This window comes from Corvus moneduloides, chromosome 5 (genome assembly GCF_009650955.1).
Source record: "Corvus moneduloides isolate bCorMon1 chromosome 5, bCorMon1.pri, whole genome shotgun sequence".
Taxonomy (NCBI): domain Eukaryota; kingdom Metazoa; phylum Chordata; class Aves; order Passeriformes; family Corvidae; genus Corvus; species Corvus moneduloides.
In genome coordinates, this window is record NC_045480.1 from 32,649,735 (window position 1) to 32,665,303 (window position 15,569).

The window sequence follows — 15,569 nt, forward strand, 5'->3', positions numbered from 1 at the left end:
AAACTGCATTTTCTCTGAAAACAAATCTAACACCATGGGCAGAGTTTAAACCAAGATCAGAGGCAATGACAGAATTGAGATTCAGAGAGTAGCTGTGGTTTGTCTGTTTGTTTGCTTATAAGCATTTGATTATAAATCACATATTTAGGATTTCCCTAGAGAACCTGGATTCAGGAAAATTAGGCAAGTGAAACATGTACAGAATCAAATGAATAAAAAACCACAAGACTGCATAATCAAACAGAACATTGACAGCTCCAAATAATCCATCTCCACATATAAACCCATAATCAGAACATGCATTAAAGACTTTTTACCAGCAATGCCATTGCTCCCCTAACTACTGAAGTCAAGAAAAAGCTTTCTATAGGATGCATAAGTGAAATCAAAATACCACGTTAGTTCACTAGTCAACTCTTTGTTCAACTAGTACCAAAAATTCCCCAAAGTTAATAATGTATTCAAGCTTCTGCATTACACTTACATAAAACATTAATTCAAAACACCATCAGTAAATGCCCCTTTCTGACCTCTTTCATGCAAGTTGAAGAAAGGAAGGCAAACTTAAAGTTTCTTCTACAAAAGCTAGTATTTCTGCAACTTAGATGCTACCTTAAAAGAAAAGCCGGCACAATCATACTCTAAGGAGTCCCCAGCTGCAACATACCAATATATCTTATCTACTAATCCCAAACAATGCCTTTCCCTTTTGCTTAAAAAAGAGCCTGAGTGTTCAGTCAATACTGCCCAAATAGGAGGGGCCAACAATCCAAAGTAACACCGGCTGTCTTGAAGTAAGAACCCAGACTGCAGCTACCGCAGTGCTAGAAGAGGATGGGAGGAAGCAACAGCGAAAAAAGACTGCTTCCTCAGCTAAGCCCTGGGAATTTTTCTGTGCTCAGAAGGGGACAGCATGACCTCCATCTCTCAGCCTCCCTCAGCTTCTTTGCTGGCAATGGAGAATTGGGGACAACAGAAGAGAGAAGCAGTTTTCATATTTTCTACACTGACATGACTGTAGAGGGGTTCTAGGACTTCATCACAGAAACATCAAAAGCTTAGAAGAAATAAGTGCCTCAGATCCCACTGTTTTCACCATCCACACAACAAATGCCTGTGCAAGTAGTCATTCTTGCTATTAATAGTACCATTAACTCAATATTGAGCTGCTCATTGGTATATTTGCAGGATATAACCCCAGGTCAGCAACTCCCACTAAAAAATCCCATTGGTCTAGAAAACATGCAACATCAGCTTCAGGAATTCCTTTGATTTTAGTTATTATATTTTATTATACTCCTGACCAATCCCTGCCCCTATCAAGTGCATCTTCACTACTGGATTCCATTCTTGAACAATCTTATGTCACCGTGTATCTATCCAGAAAAGTTCATAACATCTCAGCAGGCTTCAAAAGTGGCATCACTGGCTCATGCAGTGCTGCCACATGCTCCCCTCTTTCTTTTTCTCCTTGGCACCTCTCATTACACCCAACTTCAGGAAAGAGATCAGGACTGCCTTGGCACAATCTATGACACACCATCTGAAATCATGCTTTAAAGACAAGTGAGGAGTAGGGAATCACTCTGTTTCAGACCTTACTCAAGAAAAACAAAATACAAAAAGTAGGAGCTATTCCTCCATCATACTACTTTTTCTAACATTCTACTAAGTTACAATTATTATAAGGACATAATGAAAATGAAAGATCCCTGCATAAAGAGATAAGCTATCTTATACCTACATGAAAAGCATAAAATCTTCTTTCACATTTGAATGTATCAGCTACTGTGCTTTGCCCAAAGGGAACAGAGTAGATTACAAAAGAAGTCACTAAAATTTTTAAAGATTTGCAAAGCTAAGTAGTCATTTTATTTTTGTAGATGTTGGCCAACACAACGGTAGTTATTTCTAATTGCAGGCTACAGTGGTATTAAAAACCAGCATTTAGTCACAGCAGCTTTACCTGTTGCAGAGTTTTTCTGCAACAACTACCCTGAATTTTGTCAATTGCCTTCCACAAGTGTTTACTTTTGAATAATTTAGTATTTTCAAAGCCCACATACTTCCCAAAGTGAATATAATGAGGGCCAAAGAAATATTGCACATACGTTGGCAATCTTTTATTTGAAAGCAAGTTGCTACTTTCATAAAGGCTGCTACCATGTCCTTATTAGCTCCCTACATGTGGTATGTCTGAAAAATCACACGTGCTTACAAGCCACTCGATCCTTTATGAAGTTTCACATTGAGCAATATTCCAAGCTGAGTGATTAATGTGTCTTTTTGAGTACTTCAGTAATCTTTTCCCACAGTAAATAAACTATGCAGTAATTAATTTGTACTTGATTCCTGGGGGAAGGGAGGGATTAACAGCAGTGAGGTAACATGACCCAGTGCTAATACATCTAGAATGACCTTCAGGCAATGCGATTTATACCTTCTGACTTGGAGGGCCATCGCCTTCATCAGAAATGCCATCCTCCTGCTGATCATAAGCAGGGCCTCCCAGGAGCCTTATTCTCTTCTCACATTGCTTCTTTGCCACTGTCAGCTGATTAATATACCTCTTCACATTGCGAGCCCTTAGTAGGTCAGCTTTCATTGCTGCAGTTTCTTTTCCTTTTGAATCTAAGAATAAAGCAAATCATAAACAGTATTTTATGACATGAAAACATCATTGTACCACTGCCTCTGTGACCTGTCTGATCAAAGCATCTGTCATTCATTAATAAACTGTGCTCATCAGTACAGATACTGGCAAGTTTGTATTTGAAACAGAACGATGATTTTGAAACAATCTACAATGATAAGTCAAGGGTTTACACAAAAGGTTTGAGAAAAAAAAAAAAAATCCGTATTCAAATACATAGTGAAACCTGACCCCTCCAACTCTCTTCTCATACTTTGTTGGAAGACACAGCCCAAGACCTCTACTATGGGATGTACATTTATCAGATGGCATTAGGAAGTTACCTACAGCCATGGCATATGATAACACGTGGAGCTGATGGCCTATGTACCATAGCATTGACTGCCTGGATCACGAGGGACTGGGCTCTCTTCCCCCCAGCCCAGATTCCCACACATCTTATTTGCAAACCCAAACTTCTTGTGCCTGATGTGAACAGTATATCATACAATATCCCCTCCAGACAACTGACCAAAGTTCCCTCAAGATGGTCAGAAAACTAAGAAAAAAAAAAATCTTAGAATGCCACATCAAGACTGCATAGTACTGTTAAAAAGTAAAGTAACATGAAGATGACAGTCAGCTGAATAAGACTTAGTAATAGCCAGTGTAATGTTTGTGTACTCTACATTGCAGCCTCTTCAGCTAATTACCACGATCTAAAAAAAGAAGCAGCAGATAAAGCAGATATAAAACCCTATTGTGTGGAAATCATGTTTAGTATCTGCAGGATGCAACTGATTCACATTTATACACTGGTTTTATTTTCCTACTCAATGATAACACTCACGCTTTTTTGGGCTGCAGCTATTACTCAGTAGCAGAGTACTTGGCTTGTACTTGGCTCTGGATTATCTGATTGCTCAGGGATAAATAGTAAAGATCTACTCTACTATGTTTTCAAAATATTAAATGCTAGCAAAACCATGTAGATAAAACCAGCATTCCATTTTCACAACACTTCTTGTTAAGAAACAACTACAGAGTTACATTTGTGAATGCATACACAGCAAAAAGGAAATCGCTCAGAAACTATTTAAAATACCTATTTTAAGAAAGTTTCTAATACATTATGTCAACTTCTCCTTTTACAACTGTTTTTACCCTTTTATTTCCCCCTCAAAGTCACATGTAAGTACTGCATGCAACTCTAAGTTTTGTCATTTACATACTGAAGGACAACTCAAGGTACATGGAGCTCCCTGAAGTTCTACACATAATCGAGTCCAGATATTCTCCCATTATCTTTTCCCATATTTTTAATCTCACTTGATTTGCTGCATGTATCTATGTTGATAGGGATGCTTCCTGATACAAATATTCTTAATATTTTAATGGATGAGTATCATTTGCATCTGAGCTGCCACATAATAGTGAACTAAAGAGATGATACTCACTGAAGCAAATGATAAAATTACTTTACTTAAAAAAAAAAAAAAAAAAGCCATCTGTTTTCCTGGCATGTTATCTCCACAGGGAAGTCAACAGAGCATTTAATTTTGTGTTTCAGTTCCCTAAACAGAGGTACCAGTAGTAATGAGAGAAAAGGAAAGGAAAAGACCTTAAGGACAACGGAATGCTCTCCCTCAAATCAAAACACTTACAGCTATTACAAATACAGGAACAGAAGTTTAAAGCAAAGATTAAACCCCAATCTTTTCCCTGCTGCACTTGACTCTAAGATGATTTTTTTAAAGTTCCAAATTCTTTCAATAGTTTAAATGCTTTGAGTTCAAAATGCATACTTGAAATCCCACTTCTGAAAAACCACAAACAGTACAATGCAATGATCATTCAGCCTTCTTAAAACAAAAGTACCCCTCTTGGTAGAAACAAGGCATTCTTGAAGGGTTTTCGAAGCATGCATGTCTACTTTACCTGAAGTCTTATCATCCTGTGACTGCAGCAGGCCTCCAGAAGAGATTAATGAGCCTACTGCTTCTAGTGATTATTTCCTGTCTTAACAGAGATCCTTCAGAAACATTTACCTCAGCTCTTCATATCCAAAAGGAGCCACTCCACCCAAGAATCACTCAGGGCAGTGATAAAGATCACACTGCCAGCCTGTTCCTGCTCCATGGATAAACAGGACTAGTCACCATGAAAGCCTGGCAGTGACGTCCTTCACAAATAGACAAGAGGCTGATGAAAAGCAGAGCAGCACAGAATGCAGCTAATGTGCTACGGTGCAGGAAAGATAGCGTGGACTAACACTGAGCATCACTTCCCTCCTCCAAATTATGAAAGGTAAGGTAGCAGAAATCAGGAGGAGCATTTTCAGCTCAACTGGAGAAGGTTAGGTAGATCACTGTTTTTCTCCTCACCCTAATTTCCTTTTGAGATTTTAGAGATTTTTGGATCTAAACTGTTCTTTTCATATTAAACTGCATTTTTCCTATTAAGCACTATCAAAAAGATGTTTTAAGTTATAAAGACTTCTCTTTCTAACCTATTCTTGTCTGATTCCACCATCACCAGAATACCAAGACACAATTAAGAGTGATTTTTCCTATTTCTGAGTATCATGAAAGATGATATTCACTACATTCAGCTATCACTGCATAAGCCAAGTAAAACCAGGAACACACAAAAGGAAAGGCATGCATGTATTCATACCCTCCAGCGACCTTCAACAAATGGAAAAGAAGTATATATATGCTACTAAGACACTGTTTCACCACAATGCAAGGGGGAAAAAAGCATCCTTTGAGTAATATTTTTTTAACTAGTAACAACTTTACAGTTTGGGTATGTTTCTAAAAAAATATTATTAAAAACAAACAAAAATCACTCTTCATCAGCAAGACAAGAAATATGCTACATTGGCACTTCCTCCCCATGAGCTGCATACACATTTACCAGCAGCAACTGAGCAGAGCCTCCACCTCCAAAGGAGCAAAGTGTCTTTTATTGACTTCCTCCAAAATAATTCTCCTTATCTGGGGAAATTTTTGACAGGACGTGCACTGCCATGGAGGAACTTCAAATCCCAAAGGGGTATTGTGCACCTCTCCCAAAGGCAACCAAATGCAATTAGTACCAAAAGCAGAATTTCAAACTCTGCTTATCAATCCACAGCTGTAGATAATTCAATTTGCACCAAACAACACTAAAATGCAAATGGTCCAAATGAACTCAAACTTATCAAGTAATCAAGGCTATGCTACCTGTGCAAATTGTTTTATTCTATGCATTTTTGCTCATCTGCAGTGATTTCTGACAAAGCTTCAACATTTTCTTCTAAATAACTCATAACTATCTTGATTTAAGCTAGAAGTATATCCCCAGAAGCATATCATAGAGCCCACCAAAACAATTTCTGAAAAGTGATTTCTCAGACCTAATTTTCTTTCCTTTTTTTTTTTTCTGTGGTGGCTTTGCTACTTGAGCAAGTTTATATGTATTAAATACATCAAACTGCAGTACATATTCACACCATCCATTCTTCAGTCAGAATACGGGGCCTTCCAAATCTTCATGCCAAAAGATGCCACTTATAACCCTTAAGCATGCTGAAGGATACAAAAAAAATAATGCAAATTTGCTTAAAGTAGAAACTTAATTGTATTTTAGATGCATGATCCATCCCCTCTCTTAATAGTAACAGCAAAAAGGCAGAGATTTCTCATTTTACCTGCAGAGTTATATATGGCAAAAGCATGAATAAAATAGAAAGTACAAGTTCTTGCTCCTTTACAGCTTCAGTAGCTACAGATCCGTGACACCTGGCAGTGTGTACAACAGCACTGACCAACCTGACCCGTCACCAAAGCAGCAACACATATGCTCACCATCAAAAGCTTTTTTGCAAAACTTTTTCCAAGAGCCAGGTTAAGCACATACAGGGCCTCCTAAATGCTGTGCTGAAGTACTTTAGTGAACATCTACATAACATTTTCGTGTAACCTTATGTATATAACTTACAAGTCTTTACAGAGCTCCTCCAACTCTTAGAAACTTTGAATTACACATTTTCAAAGCCTACATAGGCCTGGAAAAGCATTTGTTCAATTCTGCGAGAGCAGAATTTTTACAAATAGCACACACGGTTCTTCTACTGCCCACGGTCCAACAAAGGGAAAACCAGCTCTACTGTGGTTGGACAAGAGATTGAGTAAAAAAAGTGCTAAATCCCAAACACTTCCACAAACAGATCTGAGAAAAGGGATTTACAGAGATATCATGGACAAGTTAGGCACTGATCATTAGCAATGCATAGTACAACACAGCCTCCCACTACAGCCACAGCTGAGAAAAATAAAAAGGCAAGTGGCAGTAAGGTAAATCTGAGCATGGGAGTCAGTATGTACTATACAGTAAAATAACATCCACCACAGATAGACTCTGTCTGCAGGTCCTTGCACCCCTTTGGCCACGTCTATCTGACCAGTCAGCCTCTTCCCTCCCTCTTCCCCTGATCAGCATCTCTCCAAACCAACTGAGGACAAGATGAATTATCATCACTAGCAGACACAAAGGATCTCAGGAGAAGAAAGAAAAATTTCCTCTATAAACTTGATTTGAAAAATCACAAATAAAACCAAGTAAATATACCACAGAATCTGTTGCCTTTACCCTCATCCACATGGATTTCCTCCACACTTACTGCTTGAGCATGACATGCAGGCACAATGTCAGCTCTTTAAGCCTTGCCAGAAAACTGTGCAAAAATAATTGAGCATGAATGTTTATTCCTGTGTGGAGGATGCAGGTCAGGGGGAGGAATCATAATACAGTTTTGACATAATTAAGTTACACGGCATCTGCAGTATGCTGCAACACACAAGTATCCATTTTACTTCACTCTAAATTATCATCCTGGCAAAGCCCACACATCACAACCCACAAAACCAAGCCAGCCTAGAGCCCCAGGTTTTTTTAAAAGTCCCTTTTTACAGCTGAACATTCAAGCCTCTTTCAGAGCCATAGCAGCTGAGAGGCCTGCTCACAGACAGTTCTGTTTCTGTGCCACTTGTCAGCTTTGCTTATAAAAGCAAATATCTAGACACACAGTGGGAAGGCTCAGCAGGAGAAATCTTCTGCTGCAACGCAGCAGACCTCCCCACACAGAAATGGCTGCTTTTTCGATCTGTCTCGCAATCCCTGCTTGAAAACGAGCAGTTTTCTCAACAGGGATGCCCTGGGGTGGATTACACTGTAGTGTCTGAAAAACACTCCCATCCAGTCATCCAAGGGTGGTTTTCAGTCATGCTGTGAAGTCACGTGTAAGGCAGAGGGCACAGAAAATTAAAAGGCAAATCAAACAAATCTCTTTACAAAAAATCCTTTAAAAAAAAAATCTGTTGAAAGATTTGCTCTGTGTTGCCCTAACACAAGATACAGGCCTTCATGCATTTTTGGGTTTGTTTAAAAAAGAAGCTAGTAAAAAGAGAACCATGCTAAAATTCTTGTAGGGTCCTGTAATACAATCTCAGTATGAGAAGAAACAAAAATATGTCTGTTAAAATTAGATCCAGTGTATTTAAACAGTTTCTTATTCATGTTACAGCAAATATAAAGTTATTATAGTAACTTACTTTTGGTGCTATTTCCTGATTGATGTTTTTGAAACCTTTTCTTTATGAAAATTAAGATTTACTCTTGCTTCTAGAAACTTGCATATCATCATCTGTCATTCATGTTACAATGCTCAATCCAGGTATTTGTCCTTTTACAAACTGCTTTAATAGATCAAAATGCAGTAAAGGTTTTTAGATAAGCATTTAGAGTCCTCCAAAATTTTTAGCAGATAAGATAGATTTTTGTAAAAAAAAAAATAAAAACAACTAAAATACTTAAAATGCAGCTTAAATTTTAATTTGGTTCAGCACTTAGAAGGAATCATTATCAAAAGGTAAGATGAGGAGAGTGGTTTACAGTTAAAGGTGTAGAAGGATGTGATTCTTCTAACAATAGCACATGCGACTGTAGGGAAGGGTACCATCTGAAAATACCAATAGGAAAAAAAAACAAACACAAGTTTAAAAAAGAAAGAAAAAAAACCACTAACAAAACTACCACCAAAACCAAGCCTCCTCCTACAGTCACTGCTTGAGTGATCATGACCATTGAAGAAGATGATACACAGGAAGGCACTGCTGGAGAAGTGGAGAAGTAAGGCAGATACACGTACACACCAGATTCTGTGCTTTTGTGCCAGTGTAAATGAGGGAAGTAGCACAGTGTCAGCATGCAAGGTAACAGCTTCTATTTACAGTGGCCTGCACTGATCCAAAATAAACTATCTATGCCTCTGGAAACAATAATGCTGCATTAGGTTTCTTATTCAACTTTAGCAACAGCCAAAATCAATTCTCCTGGACACAGAAATTTTATCATCCAGCCACAACTGGCAACATACTGCAAACCTCTCAAATTACTTTGTGTCTCAACTTTTTAGACCTTTGACTCTCTCAGGGAGTCAAATGCAAAACTTACTGCTTAACATGAATCAGAGGCTTTTGTACATTTTCATTTGCTCTCTTATGCTCACATGCTAGAATATTCAAGTGACAGAAATTTGAAAAGAAAAAAAACAACCTATAATATGCCATTTTTCAGCTACAGAGGGTTTAATACATTGATGTTTAGAAGTACTTTAAAGTACTTTCTGATTTCATTAGAGGGTCCTAACAGCTAAATATTTTGCCAATAGGTGGCACCAGCACTAGGTAAAACGTGTAAAGAACCCTGTCCTTACTGAGCAACAAGCCTTCCTCTCCAACCTTACTGGGCACCAACATTAAATGCATACTTTGGTATCACCCCATAAAATAGTAAAAAGGTTAGGTAACTGCAGCTCCTATGAGAAGTCATCAGTTTGAAACCTGTCCTCAGGCTACTCATCCTTTAATAATAGACACTTTTTTAGAATAATAGACAATCTTTTTAGAAAAAATAAATATTTTTGGTCAGTTTTAGAGACTTCATTATGTCTCCTTAACCAATAGTAAAGGTCCACAATCCTGCTCAGGCGTACTTATTGCTAGTTACACGGTTGTACAACACTTCTTTTCCTAAGCAAAGTATAAATTGTAGCTAAGCACTCACTATTGCAGAGTTTTGGCCACCTCTGCTACACTAACTGCTCCTCAGGTCTTTTGTTATACCTTCTTGTATTGAAAACACTGCCTCAGGAAGCTCCCAAAACTCAAATTGATGGAGAGTGAGACGGCTCTCGTGTGGGACTGCACTTGAGTACTGCATTCAGTTCTGGGAACCTCAGCACAGGAAAGACATGGACCTGTTGGAGCAGGTCCAGAGGAGGACCATGAAGATAACCAGAGGGGTGGAACACCTCTCCCAGGAAGAAAGGCTGAGAGAGCTGGGATGGTTCAGTGCATAGAAGAGAAGGCTTTGGGGACATCCAATTGCAGCCCTTCTGTACTTAAGAGTCCTGTAAGAAAGATGGGGACAGAATTTTTAGCAGAGCCTCTTGCAGTAGGACAAAGGGGCAATGGTTCTAAACCAAAAGAGAGACAATTTGGATTATATAAAAGGAATAAGTATTTTACAATGAGGGTGATGAAACACTGGAACAGGCTGCCCAGACAGGTGGTACATGCCCCATCCCTGGAAACATTCAAGGTCAGGTGGATGGGACTCTGAGCAATCTGGTCCAGTTAAAGATGCACCTGCTCATTGCACAGGAGTTGGAGAGACGATTTTTAAAGGTCCCTTCCAACCCAAACCACTCTATGATTCTATATCAATGTACGTACTATCTACACTTGCTCTATTCTTACAGTTTGAGAGCGTACATCAGGCTCAACAGAATGCTGGCCAGCCAGAGTTCAGCTGCTCTTGTTGAACACCCAGGCACTACAGAAGCGGTTACATCTTCAGGACCCAGGTTTGCCATAGGCAAAAGGAAATAGCTCTCAGTAAGCCTATCTCTTGCCAGGTTGGAGTCAAGGCTAAGAGATGCCCATGACACAGAAGGCAAGAGCTCATTTACTAGCAGCAAAGGAGAGACTGTTACATACATCCAGCTGCCATGCTCACACATCACTGCAGGTATGCGCCACGTGCCGGGTGAAAAGATTAAAAAGAAAAATAGAATGAGATTGTGCAAACACACTTTCATTTTACATAAAGCTTACATTTAGTTATTCACCATTAAATCCAGGGGTAGCATTACGCTGTAGCATCCAGAAAGGGAAACATCAAAACGTGATGCTGAGTAACGTGGTAGTCTGTTCTACAAGATTTCAACAATCTTTATGTTACCAGTGAGTTGTGCTTGGTTTTTTTGTTGGCTTTGGTTTGTTTTAAGAAAGGTACCACAGCTTTTTTCTCTAACCTTTTCTTTTTAAAATTCAGGAGCATATTAGATTCCTTACCACATTAGGTAAAATTTCTCCATTTCCTTTAGGAAAAATAAGGCACAAAACAGCCTTCAGAACTAAATTTTATCCTCTACAGTTTTGATAGCCCTCTTAAAAGTTTATTGTACATAGAGCCTGAAATTTTTTGGTAGATGAAAACCTGAGTAGAATAACTGAAATTATAAATCTGCCCTAAATTTGTGTGAACTATAAAAAGACTGTATTGCATGCCTCTGTGGGGCATACTGCTTCACATGTGTCAAGCAAAAAAAAAATCACCTTCTTCAGACAATGTGCATAACCACTGGCTATTTAATGAGCAAAAGGGTTAGCCCCAATAGTCCCAAGGGCTAACAGAGCCAGCAGTGGTAATCAACCCTTAAATAATATACAAGGTTACCAGAGGAATAAACCAAAAAAAAAAAGTCCATATCATAACACAAAACTTCAATGCAACAGCTAGTGAAATTTCTGTTAGATTTTTTTTTTAGTACAGGTAGAAATCAAGAGCCCATAAAAATGCAGAATCAACTTTACCACATACCACCAGCTCTGTAATATTTTTATATCTATTCTGCAGTACCAGACACTTGTAGCTTCAGAGAAACATCTTCTGTTCAGGATTTAGAAAAGTAGATATTTAAACAGATAAAATCAAGTGAGATAGAAGAAAATTAATTAATAAATAATTAATTGTAGGAACCTAAACTGTATAAAAACATCCCCCAAATCAATTATTGTCTCAAAAAGACCAATGGTAGCACAAATGGAAATACAGGCTTAGCAATGTTTGATTTTTCATAATGTTCTCAGAGTTAAATTCCCTGTTCTCATTTTATTACTTTATGAAACAGACTTCCCATCCAATTACCTTTCATCTGAAAAATATTAATATCTATTTCTATAATGTACCCTTGAATAAAAACCAATGCCTACTTTTATCTTGGTTTGATACAAGCAAGATATCCTACTGGAATGCACATCTAGCTCTATTTCAGAGTGTAAACAAAAAGCATTATTAGTGTTGACAACCTTTCTGAAACTTGAGCATGGACCTCAAGCTCTTCAAATTGCCCAAAATTTCCCCACCCCACAGCATGTTCATTTTCTGTTTCTGCATTTTTCATTATACTTGAATCACTTTTTAAAATTTTCCTTTCTGATACAAGGGAAAGAATTTTTTTAAAACTTGAGAGATAGAGATTACATGAGAACCTAAAATCTTGAAGATTTATTTATAAAGAAATTAAATTTTCCTATCTGTTGCCTTTCTATTATGCATTGATACAACTTAAGTATACCTGCCTAAGCAATTATTTGGTCTGTAATTTTGCCATTAAGATCATCTCCTGAAGATATGCCTCAATTTTAACATATTTTGAGAACCATATAAAGTAGTATATATAATAAATGTAAGTACAACTGTAATATGCACTGCTTTTAAAAAGGCAGACCTTGCCAAATCATTGCAGAAGGATTTAAGAGCACTCTTTATTGCAACTCAAACACATAATACAATGAAGAGTCAAAATAAAGTCTGACTGACAATTATGCTGTATCATTCCTTCTTCTGTTTCAAAAAGAGAACAGACAGATTTTGAAGAACAGATTGTATGAAAAAGAAAGCAGAAATATGATTCTCAGCATATGAATTTGTAATGTCAGAAATCTTAGCTGCAGCAAGTTCTGAAAACAAATGTATCATAGATATGACCTTTCTCATGATCCATCAGCTTAGATGAAGATAGGGTGGGGGGATAATCATACCATGTGAGCTTCTGGAAGATTCAGACAAATGAAACAGAACCAAAATACTAAAGGCATAGCATTCCTAAAATCTGTCTAAAAAACCCACACATGCTGATTGCATATGTATGGCGGGAGTTCAAATAGCTTTTCAAAATGAAAACAACGGATATGACTTAAAAATGGAATCTTACCTTTCTGCCTCTTCACTTGGGGAATATTGCTGATTGTGGTTGCCTGAACTATTTCCACTACAATTTGATACCTAATTTTTAAAACAGTAGGGAATAAGGGTGAAGAGAGGGAAGAGAAGAAAAAAAAAAACACTGTATTAATTTTTTACAATGTCTTCTTCATACCGCACACTAAAGAATTAATAAAAATCAAAATACTTCTACTTCCTCCTCACCTGGAAACAGATTAATTTCTCAATATACCTGCAACCTCGGAGCAGTGTGGACATGGAATAGGGAAAACAGATTATCTTGAAACAAAAAGGAAACATCCAACTAACAATAACACTGTCCTCTTCTCTCAACTGATGGTACTGCATAGACAGGTAATGTTCAGTAAAGACAATATAAAGTCACACTCTAAATATTAAATGTAAGTTTTCTGTAGGAAACCAGGATGGTAGCTCAGTTTAAAAGAAAAGAGCTGTCTGTAAGTTTCTTCCAGCTAATCCACTCAATACATATATGGAGCATATATAAATTCAGAGAAGAAAAAAATTACACTAAAATATGTAAAACATCGAAGTATTATAGTCCAGGAATAATTAAAACATATTTATCACCTACAACTATACTACACAATAGCAGACTGTTAATGCAGGTAGCAAACTGAATTTTAAAACTGATTTTGTAACTAACAAATACTACGCACTCAGCAAAGTAAATGACTGTCAGTTAAATCTTTTATAAATGTCAAAGTTCTGGTCATAACACTCAAATTCCTCTCAATGCACTTACTTTGGTAGCTATTAATACTGTTAAGAAAGCAAGTATTCCAGCGAATTTTTTATCTATCAAGTTAACTCTTGGATGAAAGCTGAAGCCTCCTGGAAAGGCTGTGACTACTTACTCTCCATTTATGAAAGAACATGTGATCCTTAAAACCTATTTCCCCTTCTTTCATGTAAGCTTTTCTCACCAACATCACTCAATTCTCCCTCCCCATTTCTCTTGCCTCCTATAACTCTTTTAGGATTCTGATTGTCTGTGGCTCTTTGTAGAGGCACAGTTTTACACACATAGCATATACTACAGTTCCAGATTTTTTTTCTGCAGCAAATTCTTCAATTATCAAATTGAAACTTGAAAACCTGTTTGAAAACCTGTAATTTTTCTAACACTACTTCCTTTTGCCATTACTGTATTTTGATTGTTTCCATCCACCACCACAGTTCTTGCCCAGTCCGTCACAGGAAGAACAGCCCCAGAGTAACGGTGGTGTTGTGGTGCGTAAGAACTCCCACATTTAATTCCCCACTCGCCTAAGTGAGTGGGGACTTCCCAAATTATTCAGGGCAGCTCACTTGGACTTTTGTTGTATTGGTTATGTAATCTGTAAGTGTACTGCAATAACACTCATTCACCTCACTCAGGTGTTGCGGGCTAACTGTGAAATCATAAATTTATCAAACAAGATACAGAAAACCAACTGCACGTGGAAGGTAGTTCCCACTTATCTTGCAAACTTCTTCTGCCCAGATCTACTCCCATTTGTTCACATTCATGGTTTCATATGGTTTTATTACCACTACTTAACGTGGCATCTCTTTTTTTCTATTCTTTGTATTACTTTAAGTATGGGAGATGCTCTGAGTTACATCCTCAAAGATACTATTTAGTCTGTTCCTCCTGAGCATTGGGCTCTCGCTGCAACTACTCAATGGGAGTGCTGTACAACACTGCACCACAGAAACATCCCCCTGATTACACTGCCAGACCATGACCCTTCTCTCCCTGAAACTCTGTTCCAAATATTCTAGCTGCTAGGTATTCTGTGGTGTTGGTGAGTAAACATCTAAGGACATTTTAAATGTGATGTATTAATTTAACTTTGAAGAAGTGACTGTACTTGATAAACTGGACCCTTCATGGCCTCACATCCACATTACTTTCTTCTTCCCTATTCTCTATTATATTCATGCATTTCCCTCATTTCTTAAGTAAAAGATGATATAGAGCCAGTAGTAATGGTCTTTCTTACCATGAATTGTGTAGTGACTTTTTGCTGCTGCAATAATAAGTATCAGAATAAATATAATGCTGATCCTGAGAGCAGAATAAAAACTATCTAGCTTACTTCCTTTTCACTATTTGTTCTCAACTACATTTTTAACTCAGCATGTCTTTTATCTTTAGTCTTCTTTTGACAGAGAAATTAAATGTTTCACATCTGATGTGAAAATTCATCTTTTCTTCCTTATTTGTAGCAGAATTCCAATTAATCCGTGCTAACTTCAGTCTGAGGGGAAATGAAGGTGAAATTTCACAGTTTAACTTTTTCTTCTTGAAAGACATAGGGACAACAATCATTGTGAAAACTTGATAATACAGGAATAAAAGTCTGCCTCCCTTCATGACAAGCATCAAAAAATGAAACATTATAAACAGTGAGTTTGAAGGACATTTGTAGATAACCTTACAGTGGTCCCTTCTGTGAAAGCTTTGCTGGTTTGTTTTTCTCATCCATTCCCCCCCAAAAATTCAACTTTTCAGAAGGTAAAGATATGATAGGAAAGCAAACAAAAAAACCCCAAAATAGCTCCTCAAAAATCAGCAAATTCCTTTTTATGA

The 15,569-nt window shown here is 37.5% G+C and overlaps 1 protein-coding gene across 1 annotated transcript in view; it reads right to left on the reverse strand.

Annotated features, from left to right (window-relative positions):
• The window catches only part of SNX25 (sorting nexin 25), an 82,441-nt gene that overhangs the window by 28,589 nt on the left and 38,283 nt on the right, over positions 1-15,569 (reverse strand). The window contains exons 6-7 of the mRNA XM_032110321.1: positions 12,960-13,030; positions 2,441-2,631 (exon numbers count right to left, since the gene is read on the reverse strand). Of these exons, the coding sequence (XP_031966212.1) occupies positions 2,441-2,631; positions 12,960-13,030 (262 nt within the window). The remainder of the gene's footprint in view (positions 1-2,440; positions 2,632-12,959; positions 13,031-15,569) is intronic.